At 41.1% G+C, this 16,613-nt stretch overlaps 1 protein-coding gene across 1 annotated transcript; it reads left to right on the forward strand.

The window, feature by feature from the left end:
* The first annotated feature begins 12,283 nt into the window (after positions 1 to 12,283).
* LOC111147827 (transcription factor 21) lies at positions 12,284 to 15,370 on the forward strand. Its single transcript, XM_022504078.1, has 2 exons — positions 12,284 to 12,988; positions 14,802 to 15,370. The coding sequence occupies exons 1-2, from the start codon at positions 12,539 to 12,541 to the stop codon at positions 14,889 to 14,891; spliced, it is 540 nt and encodes a 179-aa protein (XP_022359786.1). The 5' UTR covers positions 12,284 to 12,538; the 3' UTR covers positions 14,892 to 15,370.
* Positions 15,371 to 16,613: the final 1,243 nt, after the last annotated feature.

Here is a 16,613-nt window from a genome sequence, read left to right on the forward strand (position 1 = left end):
CAGAGCAGCTGGTTGGATTGGATGGAGGTCCTCACTGGCTCCAGCTTCCACCGAATGGCCAAACAACACAGATCCTTACCTGTGCCCAGAATAAATTTTCATTGGTTTTACCATATTCATGTCATCTTTTAAATTAAGATTTTTTAATCAAAATAAGAGAGCATATCCTGACCTTTCAATGTAGAAGTAATAACACAACTGAAACAACACAAGGAAAAAAAACAGAAAGAGAGAAAGAAATCTATTTCATCGGGCTTCTTCCACTATGAAAAAAAGATTATCGTAAATAAGAAAACAAACAGGGCGCCTGGGTGGCTCAGTGGGTTGAGCCACTGCCTTCAGCTCGGGTCGTGGTCTCGGGGTCCTGGGATGGAGTCCCGCTTTGGACTCTCTGCTCAGCGGGGAGCCTGCTTCCCTCTCTCTCTCTCTGCCTGCCTCTGTCTACTGTGGTCTCTCTCTGTCAAATAAATAAATAAAATCTTTAAAAAAAAAAAAAAAGAAAACAAACAATAAAAAACCTACCAAATTTACATACCGTTTCAAAGGCTATCTATTGTTTGGGAAATCTATGAGACTTTGATTCAATGGCTAAAAGTTCACAAGGAAGGAGGATGGGTACCATATTTATTCTAAGATTATCCAGCATTAGATACTAACTTTTTTATAACTTATTTTATTTAAATTCAATTAGTTAACATATAATGTATCGTTAGTCTCAGATGTAGAGTCTAATAAATTCTCATTTGCTTAATAATACCCAGTGCTCATTACATCACATGCCCTCCTTAATGCCTATCAGCTAGTTACCCCTCCTCTCACCCAACACCCCTCCAGCAACATTCAGTTTGTTCCTATAGTTAAGGTCTCTTATGGTTTTTCTCCCTCTCTGATATCATCTTATTTTATTTTTCCTTCCCTTCCTCTATGTTCCTTTTTTTGTTTATTAAATTCCCCATATAAGTGAAACCATATGATAATTGTCTTTCTCTGATTGACTTATTTCACTTAGCATAATACCCTCTAGTTCCATCCATGTCGTAAATGGCAAGATTTCATTTTTTGATAGCTGTACAATATTCCATTGTAGATACCGATACCACATCTTCCTTACCCATTCATCTGTTGATGGACATCTGGGCTCTTTCCATTATTAGGCTACTGTGGACATTGCTGCAAAACTATGAACACTTTTTAAAAAAAAGGAACTTAAGAGAGAGCTAAGAATGCAAAATAATTGGACTCAAGTAATTACTTGGTAGAGATAAAAATCTCAAAGGTGAAACACTGAAGCATTTCATGCTTTTCTTAATGTAACTATAGACTAATTTTAAAAATTTCTTCATAAAGGCAAAATAATGAAAAATACGTGCAATAACTGGTTCAGTTCTTAGATAACTTTTAAGACTTGAATTTTTAAAACTTTTAATACTTGAAATGTATATGAATATAAATACATACATAAAAAATTAAAATAATGAAGTATGTATTTGAGTAACATTAAAATAGAGGCTTTATGATTTTATTACCTATCTCCATTTAATGGGAAATCAGATATCAATATAATAGTAGAAAGATATGATTATTTTCCTTCTGTTCTATAAGTTTAAATTTTTATAAAAAGTGTTATTTTAAAAAGTGTTTTTGTATGTTTGGTTTATTGATTGGTGGATTTCCCCCCCCCCATCACTAGAGGTAAAGTTTGGCTGCATTTTTCCATATATATAAGAATCCAATGTAACTAAATTTCTTTAAGATGCAAATAAATGACTAAATATATTCTTTTATTCACCCTGATTTTTTCAGTCCATGGGGACCCAACTTGAGACCCTTGGTCATGGTCGTGTGTAGCGTAAATCACAAAATGGAGACTTCTAGTAGGTTGAAGTACCTCCCCAAAATTCATGTCCACCCAGAACCTCAGAATGTGACCTTATCCAGATATAGACTCTTTGCAGATATAATTAAGACTCAAGATGAGATCATATTGGACTCAAGTGTGCCTTAAATTTAAAGAGAGTATGATTATAAAAGATTGAAAAAGATGCGGGAACACAGAGAAAAGTCCCTGTGATGATAAAGATGGAGAGCAAAGATAGGTGGCCACAAGCAAGGGTACACGTGGGGCCACCAGAAGCTGGAAGAGGCAAGGAAAAATACTTCTCTAGAGCTTTCAGTAGGAACATGGCCTTGTGAACATCTTGATTGTTAGCTTCTGGACTCCAGAACCGTGAGAGAATAAATTTCTGTTGTTTTAAGTCACTCAGTTTTTGGTCATTGGTTTTAGCTGCCCCAGGAAATGAAGACAATTCTTGTACTTCAAAATTTCTGCATTTGTTTGTTAGTCATGAATACCAAAGATAAGTGCTATTCAAGATATTGGCCCTTCTCTGTGAGAATGAACTTGGAGGCCAGGATTCCAGGATGGGATCATTTTAGCTGTTGGTGAGAACAATTTTGTTTGTTATTTTCTTTTGTTTTGTTTTATTAGGCTTACTGAGATCTAATATTTTGAAAATTAGTAATACAAAACCAAAAATAGGAAGCAGATCATTTTCATTATAAATAGTTCTTTTTCTTTTGTAAGAACCCCAAACAATAATTTAGAATGTACCTCTACCCAGGCAAAAGAGAAAATCATTTATTAATAGAATTTTAACATTTCTTAAAAATGACAAAAAAGTTCAAAAGGGATGCTAACCCAGTATCAATTTTAAAATAACCATCCCAAATAAAAGTGGTTGTATCTAACATTTAATATTTGGTGATAGTTTTTTTTTCTTTTTTTTTAAAGCAAAGTTACTTGCATCGTAGAGAGCTGTGATTTTTATCTCTAGGGTTAAATGCTTGGTGTATAACTGACTTCCTGTGAGGCCCTTACAAAACATACTTTATCTTTATTCCACCATGATCTGGACTAAATAAATTCAATTTTCAGGGGGAAAAATAATTGCTAATGACAAAATCCTTCAAATCACCAGAAAGAAAAGGGAAAGACTAAAGTAGTCATAACTTAATACTGAATAGAATTTTAATTTTATGACTGGGATAATAGCTGCTTTTGGTGCAAAATAAGAGAATTCTAGATTTTATTGAAATTATTCCTCCTTGACCACACACACTTTTTTAGGGTTTTGTTTTTAGAGAAGGTATTTCTTTGTTCTGTATGATTGTTATTCTTATTGAAAGGTTTCTGTCTCTTATAATTCTACTCCTATCCCAAAGTGAAAATGAAAAAAAAAAAAAAATCCAGACTGCTACTGTCAAAAAGAGCCTTAGAGATAATTATCATAGCATCCACCATCACAACAGCCACCAATATTTGTAAGTGTTTACTACATGTTAAGGACTAAACTAAATCACTTTACAGATATCATCTCAGTTAATGCACCCCAAACATGGGGTCCATCCCTGCTGTCACCATGTTAAACAGGACACTGAAAACCAGCAAAATTAAATTAAGAAACTTAGCGCCCGGCTAGCTCAGTCGGTAGAGCATGAGACTCTTAAATTAAGAAACTTGTTTGCGTTCACACAAATAGTTAGTTGTATAAGCAGAAGTTGGATCTGGTCTCTTCTTACACAGTACAAGTATTCTACTGTGTTACAGTGACTTAAGAGAAAAGGATAAGAAGAGCAAAAATCATGGTCCTTTTAAGGACATTCATTTTTTTATAATTCAGTGGGATGTGAGCATTCTATTCTCCATTTAATATTTAGTTCATTTGAGAAATGTTTTATTCTCCCCTTCTTGGGTGGATTTTCTCATTTTGGTCAGTTTTGCAACTGGGTTAAAAGAAAAAAGAATTCACTTATTCATGTGAGGGGAAGTTATAGTATCTGCCTAACATTCTAGCTGAAAATAATACTGGCTTTATCTAAAATATGTCAGAGTGACCAGTTAAAAAGACCCTAGTGCAGTTAATTCACTGTTTGTTTTGTCTATAAGTAATCCCCCAAAAACGTTTGGCAAATTTTATTACTGAATTGATCTAACCCATGTCTATTTCTGTGTGGGAGCTATGTGGTATACTCAAAGGCACTAGATAAAGAATTCCTAGATTCTTCTACTAATGGGTTCTGTAGAATTGATTTAGAGCTTCTGACTAAAGAATGGTCCTACTTTCTCTAGGAGGATTGCCCTTTGCAGATTTTAGAAATGAGTATCAGATGACCCTCCTCGTCATAGACCATGAATTTAGATTTAAAGCTCTTCCTCCTAGTGTCCTTAAAAAGAAAACTGAGACAAACAATGCTGGAAATTTGTTATTCTCATTGTTGGCATTGACATTGGTATGGTGACATTGATGTACAGTAGATCCTCAAATGACACAAGTGTCCTAGGCATATCTTTTCTTAATCCTGAGTAATTGGAAAGTTGAAAATAATAATGAATTAAAAAACACACATTTTTCCAGTTACAATTTCTAAAGATAAATGCTATGGACTGATTTGTGTTCTCTCCCCTCCCCTGCCAAACTCATATGTTTAAGCCCTAGCTCCAGTGTGACTGCATTGGAGATAAGACATGTAGAAGGTAATTCGGATTATGACATCATAAGAGTAGGTCCAATAGGATTGGTGGCCTTATAAGAAGAGAGCAATCTCTGTCGATTGCACATTCTCAGAAGGAAGACCATGTGAGGATACAGGAACAAGGCAGCCATCTGCAAGCCCCGCAGAGCTCTCACCAGACACCAACCATGCTGGTAGCCTGATCTTGGACTTCCAGCCTCTGGAACTGTAAGAACATAGGTTTGTTATGGCAGCCCAACCTAAGACAGCAAACTATTAGCAAATCTTGAAAGTATGTCCAAAAAACAAAAATTTTTTTAAAAGAGAGAAAAAAAGTTTTCTACTCACTCTCAACCTTGCCACCACATGACAAAATTGATAGAAATTAAACAAGCAACTTAAAGGACTTTAATGAGGGCCAATGGTTGTTAGTAATAACCTTAGCAACCTACACATTTTTCATTGGTCTATCCTCCAAAACAGTAAATTTACAAAGCCATTTACTAAGCTGAAAATAGTGACGACGTTGGCTGAAATGACCCACACTGATGAGTGCTCTCGCATACGCAGTCAAAGATAGTTTGTTAAATATTTTTCTGAGCTCCAAGTAAGAACTGAAGCCCACTAGTACTTGATTTGAACTAATTTTAAACTTCATAGAATTGTGATCTGTATATTTCCATATATGTTAACCTAATCCTTTATGCTACAAATATATGGCCAGAGACTGAATTGGCTTTCCTTCTTCTTACTAATGGATTCCCCCAACTCTGAGTTTAAGCTGAGCATATTTAGAGACTGTATTTCCAAACTTTTCCTTTTCCAGCTAAAGAGGCCAATATGACAGGAACTGAAGTGATATGTCTAACTTCCAGATCTTGTTATAAGAAATCCACTTGCCCTTCATCCTCTTTTCCCCCTCCCTGAGAACTGTTAAGGGTAAGGGTAAGCTCACTTCACCTATGTATGGGAAGGTACTTATGCTCAGGGACAACAGAGTAACAACAGCAAAGGAACCCGAGTCCTGGTGTGTCTTTTTGGAGTAGTCACTCACCCACCCTGGACCACCTGTCTAGAACTAAAGTCCCTGCACTCCTAAAGCTTTCATTATAGTGAAGAGAGGGGAAGGAGAGTCAACAGACAATAATAAAGTAAACACAGTTAAACAAAACAATTAGGACATATTAGCTATATAAAATAAGGCTCTAGAGCTAGATCGTGTTTAAATCTTGGTTTACAATTAGCCACTGTGGTAACTAGCCTCCAAGGATGACAACAACCATCCATGCCCCAGCCAATGAACCATACATCCTGGTATTCATATTCTTGTATAGGTCCCTCCCTCTTGACTCTGGGAAGACCCCATGACTTGATTTTGACCAATAGAATGAGGCAGAAATGATGTTGTGCATTCTCCCAAGCTAGGCTGTAAGAAGACTTTCAGCCTCCATCTGGGTCTTATAGAATGTTCACTCAGAAGGAAGCCAGCTACCCTATTAGAAGTTCAGGCACATGAGACTGTCAGGCTGAGGAAGCCATGTGGAGAGACTATATAGAAAGAGACGCCCAGCCAGGCCCTAGTTCTTCTAGCCATCCTCGCTGAGACACTGAGTATGTGAATAAAGAAGTCACCTTTGATGTTCAGCCTAAGCAAGACTTCAGATGACTCCAGCTCCAGATGCCTTCCAGCTACAACAACAGGAGACACCAGAAGTAAAAACCAACCATCAGAACCTGGTCAACCCACAGAAATAAGAGAAATAACTGAAGTCACGAATTTGGGTTATTACACAATAATAGACAACTGGAATAGCAACTTTCTGAATGAAACACTTTTCTTAATCTCTCTGTAAGTCAATTTTATCTGTAAGGTTCCTAACTCCCAAAGTTGCTATTAGAATTAAATGGGTTAATCTGGAAAATACTTTTAATGGTGTCTGATTTGTAGTAAACTTTGGCTACTGTTATTTATTACTAATAAGTAAAATGGGACGATAGGACAAAAATATTCCTAAAAGGAGGCTCAGGGAAGTTCTTGTTTGGAAGGTGACATTTGAAATCAGACCTGAAAACTAAGAAGCCCACCATGCAGAAAGCCAAAGAGAAGCATCCAAAGAGAAAGAACAGGGACAAAGGTCCTGACGTAAGCAATGATACAGTGTCACTGAGGGACACACACATGGCTTGTGTGGTTGAAAGTGGTAAGCAAAGTAGAGTCATGCCAGCCATGATAAGGAATTTGGACTTCATATCAAACACAATGGGAAGCTTTAAGGAATTTGAAGTAGGAGAATGACTTGGACAATTCCTTTGGAAACGGATTTTAGAAGGGCAGGAATGGAAACAAAAGGTCTTCTGGGGGACTTTTATAGTCATCTGAGCAAAGGATTTTGATGGCTAGAACCAGAGTTTTAGCAGAGGAGATGGAAAAAAAAATGTAAAAAAGGAGATTGAATGAGTGGCCCTTGGCCACCCATCAGGCCTTCATGGTAGAGATGAGATTTTAACAAGGCTATTCTGGAACTTACATTACTAAAACACCCTTAGATGAGGTTCTAGGCATTATGCCCAGGGATAGCTTAAATTTACCTCATTTTATGTAATTCAGGATTCAGTTGTTATAGGGGATAACAGAATATAAGTTTTCTCACATATTTTATCGTTATTCAAATAGGAAGAACAATTCAAAGCACTCTGGCTTTGTGCAAGGAGCATTAGAAGGCAAATCAGGACATAGGTTCAAGTGGCAAGTTGGTCACAAATGACTAATGTGAACCTGCACAGAAATCTTGGCTAGTTAGGCCTCCCTTGGTCCTCCGCCCTTCCAATTCAGACCATCTATTATTTGAGGGTTCTATTTTTTTAAAACTATATCATCTGGAAATATGTCATGTTCCTGAGATCAGGAGTCACAGTCTCAGGACTTTGTTGCCGGTCCTGCGATCTAAACTCCATGATTCTTCACTCCTCCAGCCGAAAAGCACCTGCCACAAGGTTATGATCAGGAGATAATCACCAGAAATAGGCTTCAATTCTAGTGCAAGTCTTCTCCTAACCTGACAGGAAGGAGGTTGACAGCAAGTTGGCCCATCTCTGTTTTATAGCCACCAATAAACATGTCTAACATATATGTGTTTTACAGGTATCTTTCGTGTAATCCACAAGATTTATTCTTTTTAGGAGAATTTGGGAGGATTTGCTCTCAGGCTTCACATTAAGATACAGACAAGTCATCTTCAAGCAAGCTTTTCTAAAACTTCCTTGTTAAAGGGGGAAAGTCTCTGGCACAGATCTCTATTAAGATGTTCACTTTATATATCAGCTCTTTCCTTAATAGGGACAACAGAAAGGAAAGATGCTACATAAAATAGAAGAATGGAGGCAGAGTTCCTCACCCAGTACCCAAACTAGAGAGTTGTTCAGGTTTTCCTCCCTTTTTTCCCGATATCGAGTAGGTCTGATACTATTATTCTAGGATTGGGAGGACATGAAATTGAATTTGGAAAGTTTTATCTCTCACTATCTTCCAGAGTTTCCTTCAGCTAACTTGCTTCTTAAGGTAAACTCTGTCCTTCAAGCACATGGGCTTGGCTGCTTTCAAAGCCACATTATGGAGCATGTAGATGCAAGGTTGCTTCTTGGATATAAAAGCCACGATGCATTTGGACTTTCTTTGGACTTTACTGTTGTTGGTTTTGTTTTGTTTTGTTTTGTTTTGTTTGCCAGCTTTAAATCTTAGTATTGTGGGTTTGGAGCTACAATTCATTGAATAAAATGTGGAAAAGGCAGAGGGGGTAGGTGAACACGAAGAGGACTTCTGATTATTGATCATAATTGATGCCAGGCATAGATAACACAACACCCGTATCGCTATATTGACCTCCTTAAATAGTCACCAATCTCACTCACTAGTGTTCTACTCACTTAAACTGCTAAAATATGATAGACCGGCACCATAACCATTTGAAACACATAAGGAGAGACAGTACTCACTTTATAAATTAAGTTAAAAATGTAATTTAAAGGAGGGGAGGCAGCTGGGTGGCTTAGTCGGTTAAGGATCCAGCTCTTCATTTCCACTCAGGTCATGATCTTAGGGCCATGAGATGGAGCCCCGTGTCAGGCTCTGCGCTGGGTGTGGAGCCTACTTAAGATTCCCTCTACCTTCTGCCCCTCCCTGCCCTTGCTCTTAAAAAAAAAAAAAAAAGAACCAGATTTAAATAAGCTTATGAGCAGGAGATGGAAAACGATCAATCAGTCGCAGCCAAGGATACAGTGACAATTTTGTTGAATAGAGAAAGAGACACTGATTTGCACAGAAAGCCCAGACATTTTTTTTTAAAGATTTTATTTAATTATTTGAGAGAGAGAGAGCGTGAGAGGAGAGAGGTCAGTGGGAGAAGCAGACTCCCTGCTGAGCAGGGAGCCCGATGTGGGACTCGATCCTGGGACTCCAGAATCATGACCTGAGCTGAAGGCAGTTGCCTAACCAACTGAGCCACCCAGGCGCCCCAGCCCAGACATTTTTTAAGTGGTGGTTGCCATCAAGTAAAGAGAATAACACCTCAGGAGGTATTCATTAGAAGAGAAAGGGGAAAAAAAAAAAAAACAGAATTGGCAGTTTCTCCAATTTGCCAGCCTGTGTGCTTTCCGGCCAAAAAATGGAGAGTATGAGAAAAGAATTAAATTTTTAATTGGAAGACATAATCCCCCCCCACCCCACCCCAGGAAAGAGAATGTGATGGCATCTAAAGACAGAAAGAAGCCTGTAACGTTTTCCTTCTCATAAAAAAGGAAGCAAATTATTTCATCCAAGCACAACTGAATCAGATTTGAACTTCCTGAAAATTTATCAGCTGATAGACCAGGATTTAAGTTCAAGGACACATTCCACACCTAATCTTCATTTTACAACCTTTGGAGATAGATTTTCCTTAGCCCTGAAATCTTTCAAAGATAGTCTTTCTTGCAAAACAAATCGTTAGAAGTGTACAGCAAATTGGCCAGATGTCTCTGGGGCATAAACTCTCTCTTAAAAGTAAAGCAAGAACTTTTAGTAACTACCTCCTGCTTTCAAACCACAAGCTTTCTAGTTGGCGTTTTGAAACAGTAATGTTCTAAGTACTTCTCTTTTATCGAAAGAGTTAATACAGCTTCTCAAAAGTGCTTCTCTTCTCACAGAATATAGTTTATATTTGGGGAGAATTTGGCACAGCTTAAGTTACAGCTTAACTGGTTTTCTTAGTAGAATCCAATAAGGCATTTCTCCCACCCATTTGCCCCTTAGTGTTTATTAGCAGGGAGAGACACAAAATGTCAAGAGGAAAGAAAAAAAAGTATTATTTATATTAATGTACTTTCTTCCAGACTTCACATCCAGGTACCTAAATAACAGCCTTCTTCACATCTTCACATCCCAAACTGGTAACCATCCCCTAGAGAGTGTTCATAGACACCCCAAAGTTCATTATTAACCCAGTTGCCCTTCCCACTCTAAGTGTATCACTGCAGGATAAGTGGACTTAATTCTTGCTTATCTAAAAAACAATAATAATTGCTAGGCACATAAACCAATTTGTGGCATGAAGCTAGTTTTGCTCTCTTCCAGAAATTGCTCGTCTTACATTTCAGACCTTGAAAAAATCGCAGAAATCTGTTCAGCAGTACTTATTTCTATGATGGTTGCTGTCCCTCTAAGAGCCTGAGCAGCCTACCAACTGAGGTGCGGCAGACAACCAGACCCTCTCTCCCCTACCAAAACAGTGCTCAGAGAAGCAAAATCTATACAGCTTAATAGCTTGGTATGTGGTAAGGCCATAGTTCTTTTTCTTAACTATGATCCCACTCCGGAGCCTAAATAAATACATAAATAAATTGTGGCTAGTTTGCAGATATCTCAGTAGCTGCAAACATATATTTCACAAAGTGTGACCAATGCCTACTTTCACAATAGTTCTTTTAGCCTAAAAATAACTTCCATGTCTTCCTAAGAGCAAGAAAAGGGAGGGAAAATCGAAGAAACTAGTTTGGGAATGAGTGGGGAAATGTTTAACAGGCCTGCTGGGTGTTCTCTTAATGCTGTCTTGGATCTCAGATTAAATTATTATACTTTTTCTGTGTTTTGTACTGGGTCCGTTGTGCATGAGGACAAAGGCAACTTCAACTTGATATTTCTGTCATCCCTGCTGTGGGAAGAGTCCTGTTGCTGGTTTATAACATCAATCACTCTCACAATAAATCTTGGTGGTGGATATGGTCATTTAAATCTCCACCTGCACAAACAACAGAAAATAAGAGAGCTCATAAATCTCTACACTGGTGATTAACAAATTTTGGATCCTGGGCAAAGATATTATGGGGAGGGGTTCTCACTAATTCATTAATAAAGACTGATTTGCTGACAATCTGTTTAGTTTACAGCATGGGGGAAAGCAAACAAGACCCTGCTAACAAAACAAAACGTTAGAGGTTAGTGAATTCCCAGCTGAGCCAGGATTAGAGATATGATATCTTAATGTAGGAGAGGGGTACAGACCGCCAGCCAGAAGTTCCGAAGCTGCTCTTATACTTTGCTCCAGACCTCATCTTTGGTGCCTAATTGCAAGGAAAGAAAACCTGGAGAAGAATCAGTAAGATTCATGCGTTCCATCTCTCCAATTTTATTTCACTGATTTTGTGCAAGCTCTTGGTTTCTGGCTCCCTTTGCTTTTCTACTTAACTCTCCAGATTTTCTTATGCTCCAGGAAAAAGTGGGTCCAGGCTGGAGTTAGAGATAGGAAAGAAAACAAAACAAAACAAAACAAACAACAACAACAACAACAAAAACCTTTCCTGAAGGGATAACAATGCTCTGTGTTCTGCAATATCAACTTCGTGTGGGGAACCCGGGTAGCAAAGAGGTCCTAAGGAGGAGGCCAAGGCATTGGGGGAGGGAGAAAACAAATCCCAGGCAATATAATATCTGAGAGCAGCTAAGATTCTTAAGACATTCTTAAAAGCATTTCTAGAAAAAAATTTAGGGGAAAGTTTTAATTTCGTCACGACAAGATTACCAATTAACAAAATGCTTTCCATACACTTGCGTGACTCTCTCTCACAGTGACCCCACTCCCACTAAACTGTGTGTGTGGCTGTGGGTGTGCGAGCCTCAAGGATGTTTGTGTACACACAGGCAGTTCCTTAATAGCTTTAAAGGGACCCGGTGCAGATGGATGTTTGGGTCCTTTCCCTGCATCATCCTAAAGATTCAGTGAAGCGCTTGTTAATTTACCCCAGTTCAGACAAGAAGAAGATACCTTGGTAAAGCCACAGTCTCAGGCAGGAGGGAGTTGATGGCTGTCTGGATTTTAATTGGTGCTTTAACTGCGGGGAAGTGAGGACAGGGAGATGCTTGTGAAATTTGTGTTTGGAAGGCCCAGGAAGAGCAAAAGGATCTGGTCATTTTCCTGATATCCTCACTAACCACCAGCTATGACCTCTTAAGAGGGAGAGCGGGCCTTAGGAGATAGCCCAGGAGAGGGGCTGTGGGTGGGGCGCTCTCCTCCTGGGCTGAAGTGGAAGGTGACTGGTATTTGCGTGTTGCAGTTGAGAGGATTTACATTACAAGTTGGAAATCAGGGTCTCTGCCTAAGAGTTTCCCTCTGGTTGTGAAAGGGGTCTAAGAGTCCGCTGGGGCCTAGTAGGCCCCTCCCCTGGGCTACAAGGATCCGCCTCTCTATTCCCCAGATAAATTCCTAGTGTCCACCAAATTCCTCAGCGCGCTCTCACACTCCTCTGCGGCCACGACTCCGGGGGTGGGGAAAGACAGCCGGGTTCCTCCCCGCAGAAGCCCTCTCCGTTCCTTCTCACAGCTCTGCGAAGGGGAAAGGGGTGTGAGACTCAACCAGACCCCAACTCCAGTTCCCAACACGAAGTGGCTGCTCCACATTCCACACCCGGGGGCCCACTGGTTTGGGGCTTGCTCTCGCGCTCGGTCTCTCTCTCTCTCTCTCTCTCTCCCCCCTCTTTCTCATCCTCTCCCCCAAACATGTCCACCGGCTCCCTCAGCGATGTGGAGGATCTTCAAGAGGTGGAGATGCTGGACTGCGACGGGCTGAAAATGGACTCGAGCAAAGAGTTTGTGACTTCCAACGAGAGCACCGAGGAGAGCTCCAACTGCGAGGCGGGGTCTCCCCAGAAAGGCCGCGGAGGCCTGGGCAAGAGGAGAAAGGCGCCCACCAAGAAGAGCCCCTTGAGTGGCGTCAGCCAGGAGGGGAAGCAGGTCCAGCGCAACGCGGCCAACGCGCGCGAGCGGGCCCGGATGCGGGTGCTGAGCAAGGCCTTCTCCAGGCTCAAGACCACCCTGCCCTGGGTTCCCCCTGACACCAAGCTCTCCAAGCTGGACACGCTCAGGCTGGCATCCAGCTACATCGCGCACTTGAGGCAGATTCTGGCTAACGACAAGTACGAGAACGGTTACATTCACCCGGTCAACCTGGTAAGTCCGCGGGTGCCGCTGCGGCGACCCGAATGCCCCCGCCCAGCGCTCCCGCAGCCGGGTGTGCCCCGTGAGTGTGCGCGCACCTCTGCCGCCCCCAGCCCGGCGCGCCCCTGGGGACCTTTGCAGGAGATCCCACGCGGCCCTCGCTGTCTGCCCTACAAGCCGCGGGAGCAGGGATGATTTATGCAAGTGTTTGACGTGGCAGCCCAATTAAGAGTTTGCAAGTGTATTGAGCTGGCAAAGAGGAGGGATCCCCGAACCCGCGCCAGCGCCATCAGGGCTGGTGTGGGACGGGGAGCACCGACCAGCTGCTGCGCGCCCAGAAGGCATTTTATTAATCCCTTTATTCTTCTTTGAGCTGAAGAACTTGGGTTTTTTTCTCTTTCTCATTTTTTGTACGTAAAACACCCAACTCTGCTTCTTTCCCAAGCATATTTAGGACCATTAGATACAGACAAATTCGTGCCCGCATAATTGTCATGTAAGTTCCCAAATACTTAAATATTCGGCTCTTCTCTTACAGGTATGTTAACATTTTTAATTCCCAGAAGTTCTAACAAGTATCAGCATAATCAGTAAATTCTCACAAATATTAGTGTAATAAATGATACTAGACTATAATAAATAACATGAAAATAGGTCACTCTCATCGAAGATTTAAAAACGTGATATATTTTATGTTAAAAAGCATGCCTATTCAGCCTGTCTTTTAAAATTAAAAAAAAAAAAAGTAATGCTTGTTGAGGCGAATTTTCTTTCAAATATATTTTGCTGTATAAGAAGTGTAGGTTAATTCCTTTTTTTATTTGATTTAATTTTAAGACTTCCAGGCTCTAAAAAAAACCAAGGACCACAACTTACTAGCACCTTTGTTTATATATGATAAGAATGAGAGGTTTTCCTCTTAAAAGTCGTCTTATCGGCCAGCACTAGTGGGAGAGGTTTGAAGCTTTGAATTGTCTTCTCACTGAATTGGTTTCAGGAATTGGGGGGGAGGGGATCCAAAACGACATTTTGCCCTGGTAAATATTTCTCCCTCTAATTAAAAGTTTATTCTTTTTCGAAAAAAAAAGATAAGTAAATAGCTTTTAGAAATCTGGAACTAAAATGAAAGTAATCACTTCATTTACAGTTGCTGCTGCGCTCGTCTTTGAATAAAGAAACGTAAGTGAGCTTTATTCTAAAACACCTCGGAAAAGGAGAAAAGGCAACGCTCGCTTAGCCTAGTAGAAAGATGATCTTAAATAAAATATGAGTGTATATTATTTTATTAGCATTATCCACCCCCCTCCTTTAAGAACCAACGATTAATTTAGGAAGTGTGTTCAAAAACCCGGGTTTGTGAAGGAGGAAATGAAAGCTGGCAGTAGAAAAATAGACGGGGAGGAAAGCAAGAGGTAGGAAACCTGGCCAGGGCCTCAGAAGATGGGCCCAAAAGCACTTCTCCTGGAACCTGGCGTTCACTTGGTACGAGGTCCTTCTCGGCTTCCCTGCTTAGGCTCACCGGGACAGCTGCCTCCAGACTGTGCCACGGTCCCAGCACCTTTGGGCTTTCCAAGGACTTGTTCTTTTCGGTTTCTCTTACAACTAGGATGAACCCCTTTGCTCTGTCACCCCGTGCTATGGCTCGGCACCAACCCTTTTTCATTATTCAGCCACGGGCGCACTAGAACACCTATCAAATTGCAGCGATAAGGGGTCTCTCCAACTGCTTGCCCCCAAATCGCCTTCTCCTTTGGTCCCAGGCTCGGAGCCCATCCTACTCCTCCTCCAAGGCCACTTACCTCCTCCACCCTCTTCTCTCCTGCAGACGTGGCCCTTTATGGTGGCCGGGAAACCCGAGAGTGACCTGAAAGAAGTGGTGACCGCGAGCCGCTTATGTGGAACCACAGCGTCTTGACCCTGGAGGTGCGAGTCTGGGAAAGGCGCGCTCCCAGGGGGGAGCGGGCCCCGGGAAGGCTACCCCTGCCCTCCCTGCTCTCTGTCTGTGCTTCCCCCTCGCAACGCTCCTCTCCCTGTCCGCCCCCGCCCCCACCCCCACCCCCGCGAGAACACTTTACAGCGACGAGGAGTTCGTTTCCAGACCTGAGGAGATCAATTGTACTTACAAAGATTCCCATCTATTTAACTTTATTAACTTCTACCGTGAATGACTCTGCGAGCCTTGCTGGTCCAAGTGCAATATGTAATTATAAATATATAAATAGATATTAAGAGCCTATCAACGTGTATCTTTTGTACAATATGTTGTAAAATGTAGATCATAGAATAGCTGACTTTGACAGTCACATTTATAAAGTAATTCACTTAAAGATATATATATTTTTTCAAACAAGTTTTGCTACTTTCGAAAATAAATCTTTCTTTATATTGCTAAAAGCCCTGACATTGGTGTGATTTTTACAAAATATAGATAGATAGGTAGAGAGATAGATACCTTAGAAAAGTGGGAGAGTATGGGGAAGCCTGATAATACAAGTGATTTGTTTGAACTTCAATCCAAACTTCTAGAAATGGAAAAGATTAAACACAATTTCCACTGGGAAGGTGCAACTCATATTTTGCACTGAAACCTCAAAAAGAAACTCAGGGCTCAGGTTTGCAGGTTACTTTTAAGACAATTATAAATAATGTAACCGTGAACCTAAAAAATGGTTGGGGGATAACGTTACTAACAGTTACACGATTCCAGGGGAAAACATACCAAAAGGAAAATCCGATTTTCAAGTATTTCGCAGTATAATTGATGACAGGAGCAGGAAGATAAATTTCACTTTTTGTTAGCTTTCTAGGTACAGACATGAACCTTAGCAACCCATAGTACCAAACTGTGAAGAAATAATGGGAGCTATGAAAAGTGTAAATTCCATAACCTTTAGGAAGTGCGACAACATACACTATATATTTCTTCTTAGTAATTAATGAATTACTTCTAACATCGTTCATGCCTGCCTATCGGTCACAGTTAGCCATCACCTTCAGCTCCCAGCCATGACTTCCGGCGGACTGGGTTTTAATTTAAACATCTTCCATGCTCGTTGGGGGAAGATTAAGTTGAGATAAACAGAGAGGCGAGGCCGAGGAGCCTGGAACCGGGTTCACTCACTGCCCCAGAGCAGCCCGCAGCGGCCGATGCGCCAGATGCCACCGGGGCTGTTTAATGTTCGGGGTTATGACCGCAGTGTTTACAAGACGTCTTCGGTTATTTATACTGTTATTCCTCGCAGAGGGCCTTGAAACTTCCGCTTCATTTGCTCTTTCTTTTCGATTTTTTTTTCTCTTTTTCTCGGCTCAGTTTGGTACCTGGAGTAAGAGCTCCCTCGGTCCATCCTGTGCACCTACAACGAACCCCTAGTCTGCTTAGTGGGTAGAAGCCTGGCCCTGGCCTTCTGGGAAGGAGCCGGTGACACTGGTCCTGACAGGTGAACCGGGTAGGTTCTCTGCCAGTGAAGGCTACCATCAAGTGCAAATCTCTCCTCTCCTATGGCTGGGAACTTCGCTAACTCCTTACCCGCCTGCCTGTCTTTTGCACGTCAGAGGACCTCTCCTGGTGTCCGGCTTTCCTACCACTCCCCTATCCCCCACTTGACTTTTAGGAGTACAATTCAAGCCCTGACCACCT

This window comes from Enhydra lutris, unplaced genomic scaffold (assembly GCF_002288905.1).
Source record: "Enhydra lutris kenyoni isolate GAN:26980312 unplaced genomic scaffold, ASM228890v2 scaffoldscaffold17, whole genome shotgun sequence".
Lineage (NCBI taxonomy): Eukaryota > Metazoa > Chordata > Mammalia > Carnivora > Mustelidae > Enhydra > Enhydra lutris.

Excerpts from the sequence above, each read along its gene's own strand:
- LOC111147827 (XM_022504078.1), top strand. The coding sequence starts at position 12,539 with ATGTCCACCGGCTCCCTCAGCGATGTGGAGGATCTTCAAGAGGTGGAG. Across the intron at positions 12,989-14,801 it reads ACATTCACCCGGTCAACCTG|ACGTGGCCCTTTATGGTGGC; the intron begins GTAAGTCCGCGG and ends TCTCTCCTGCAG.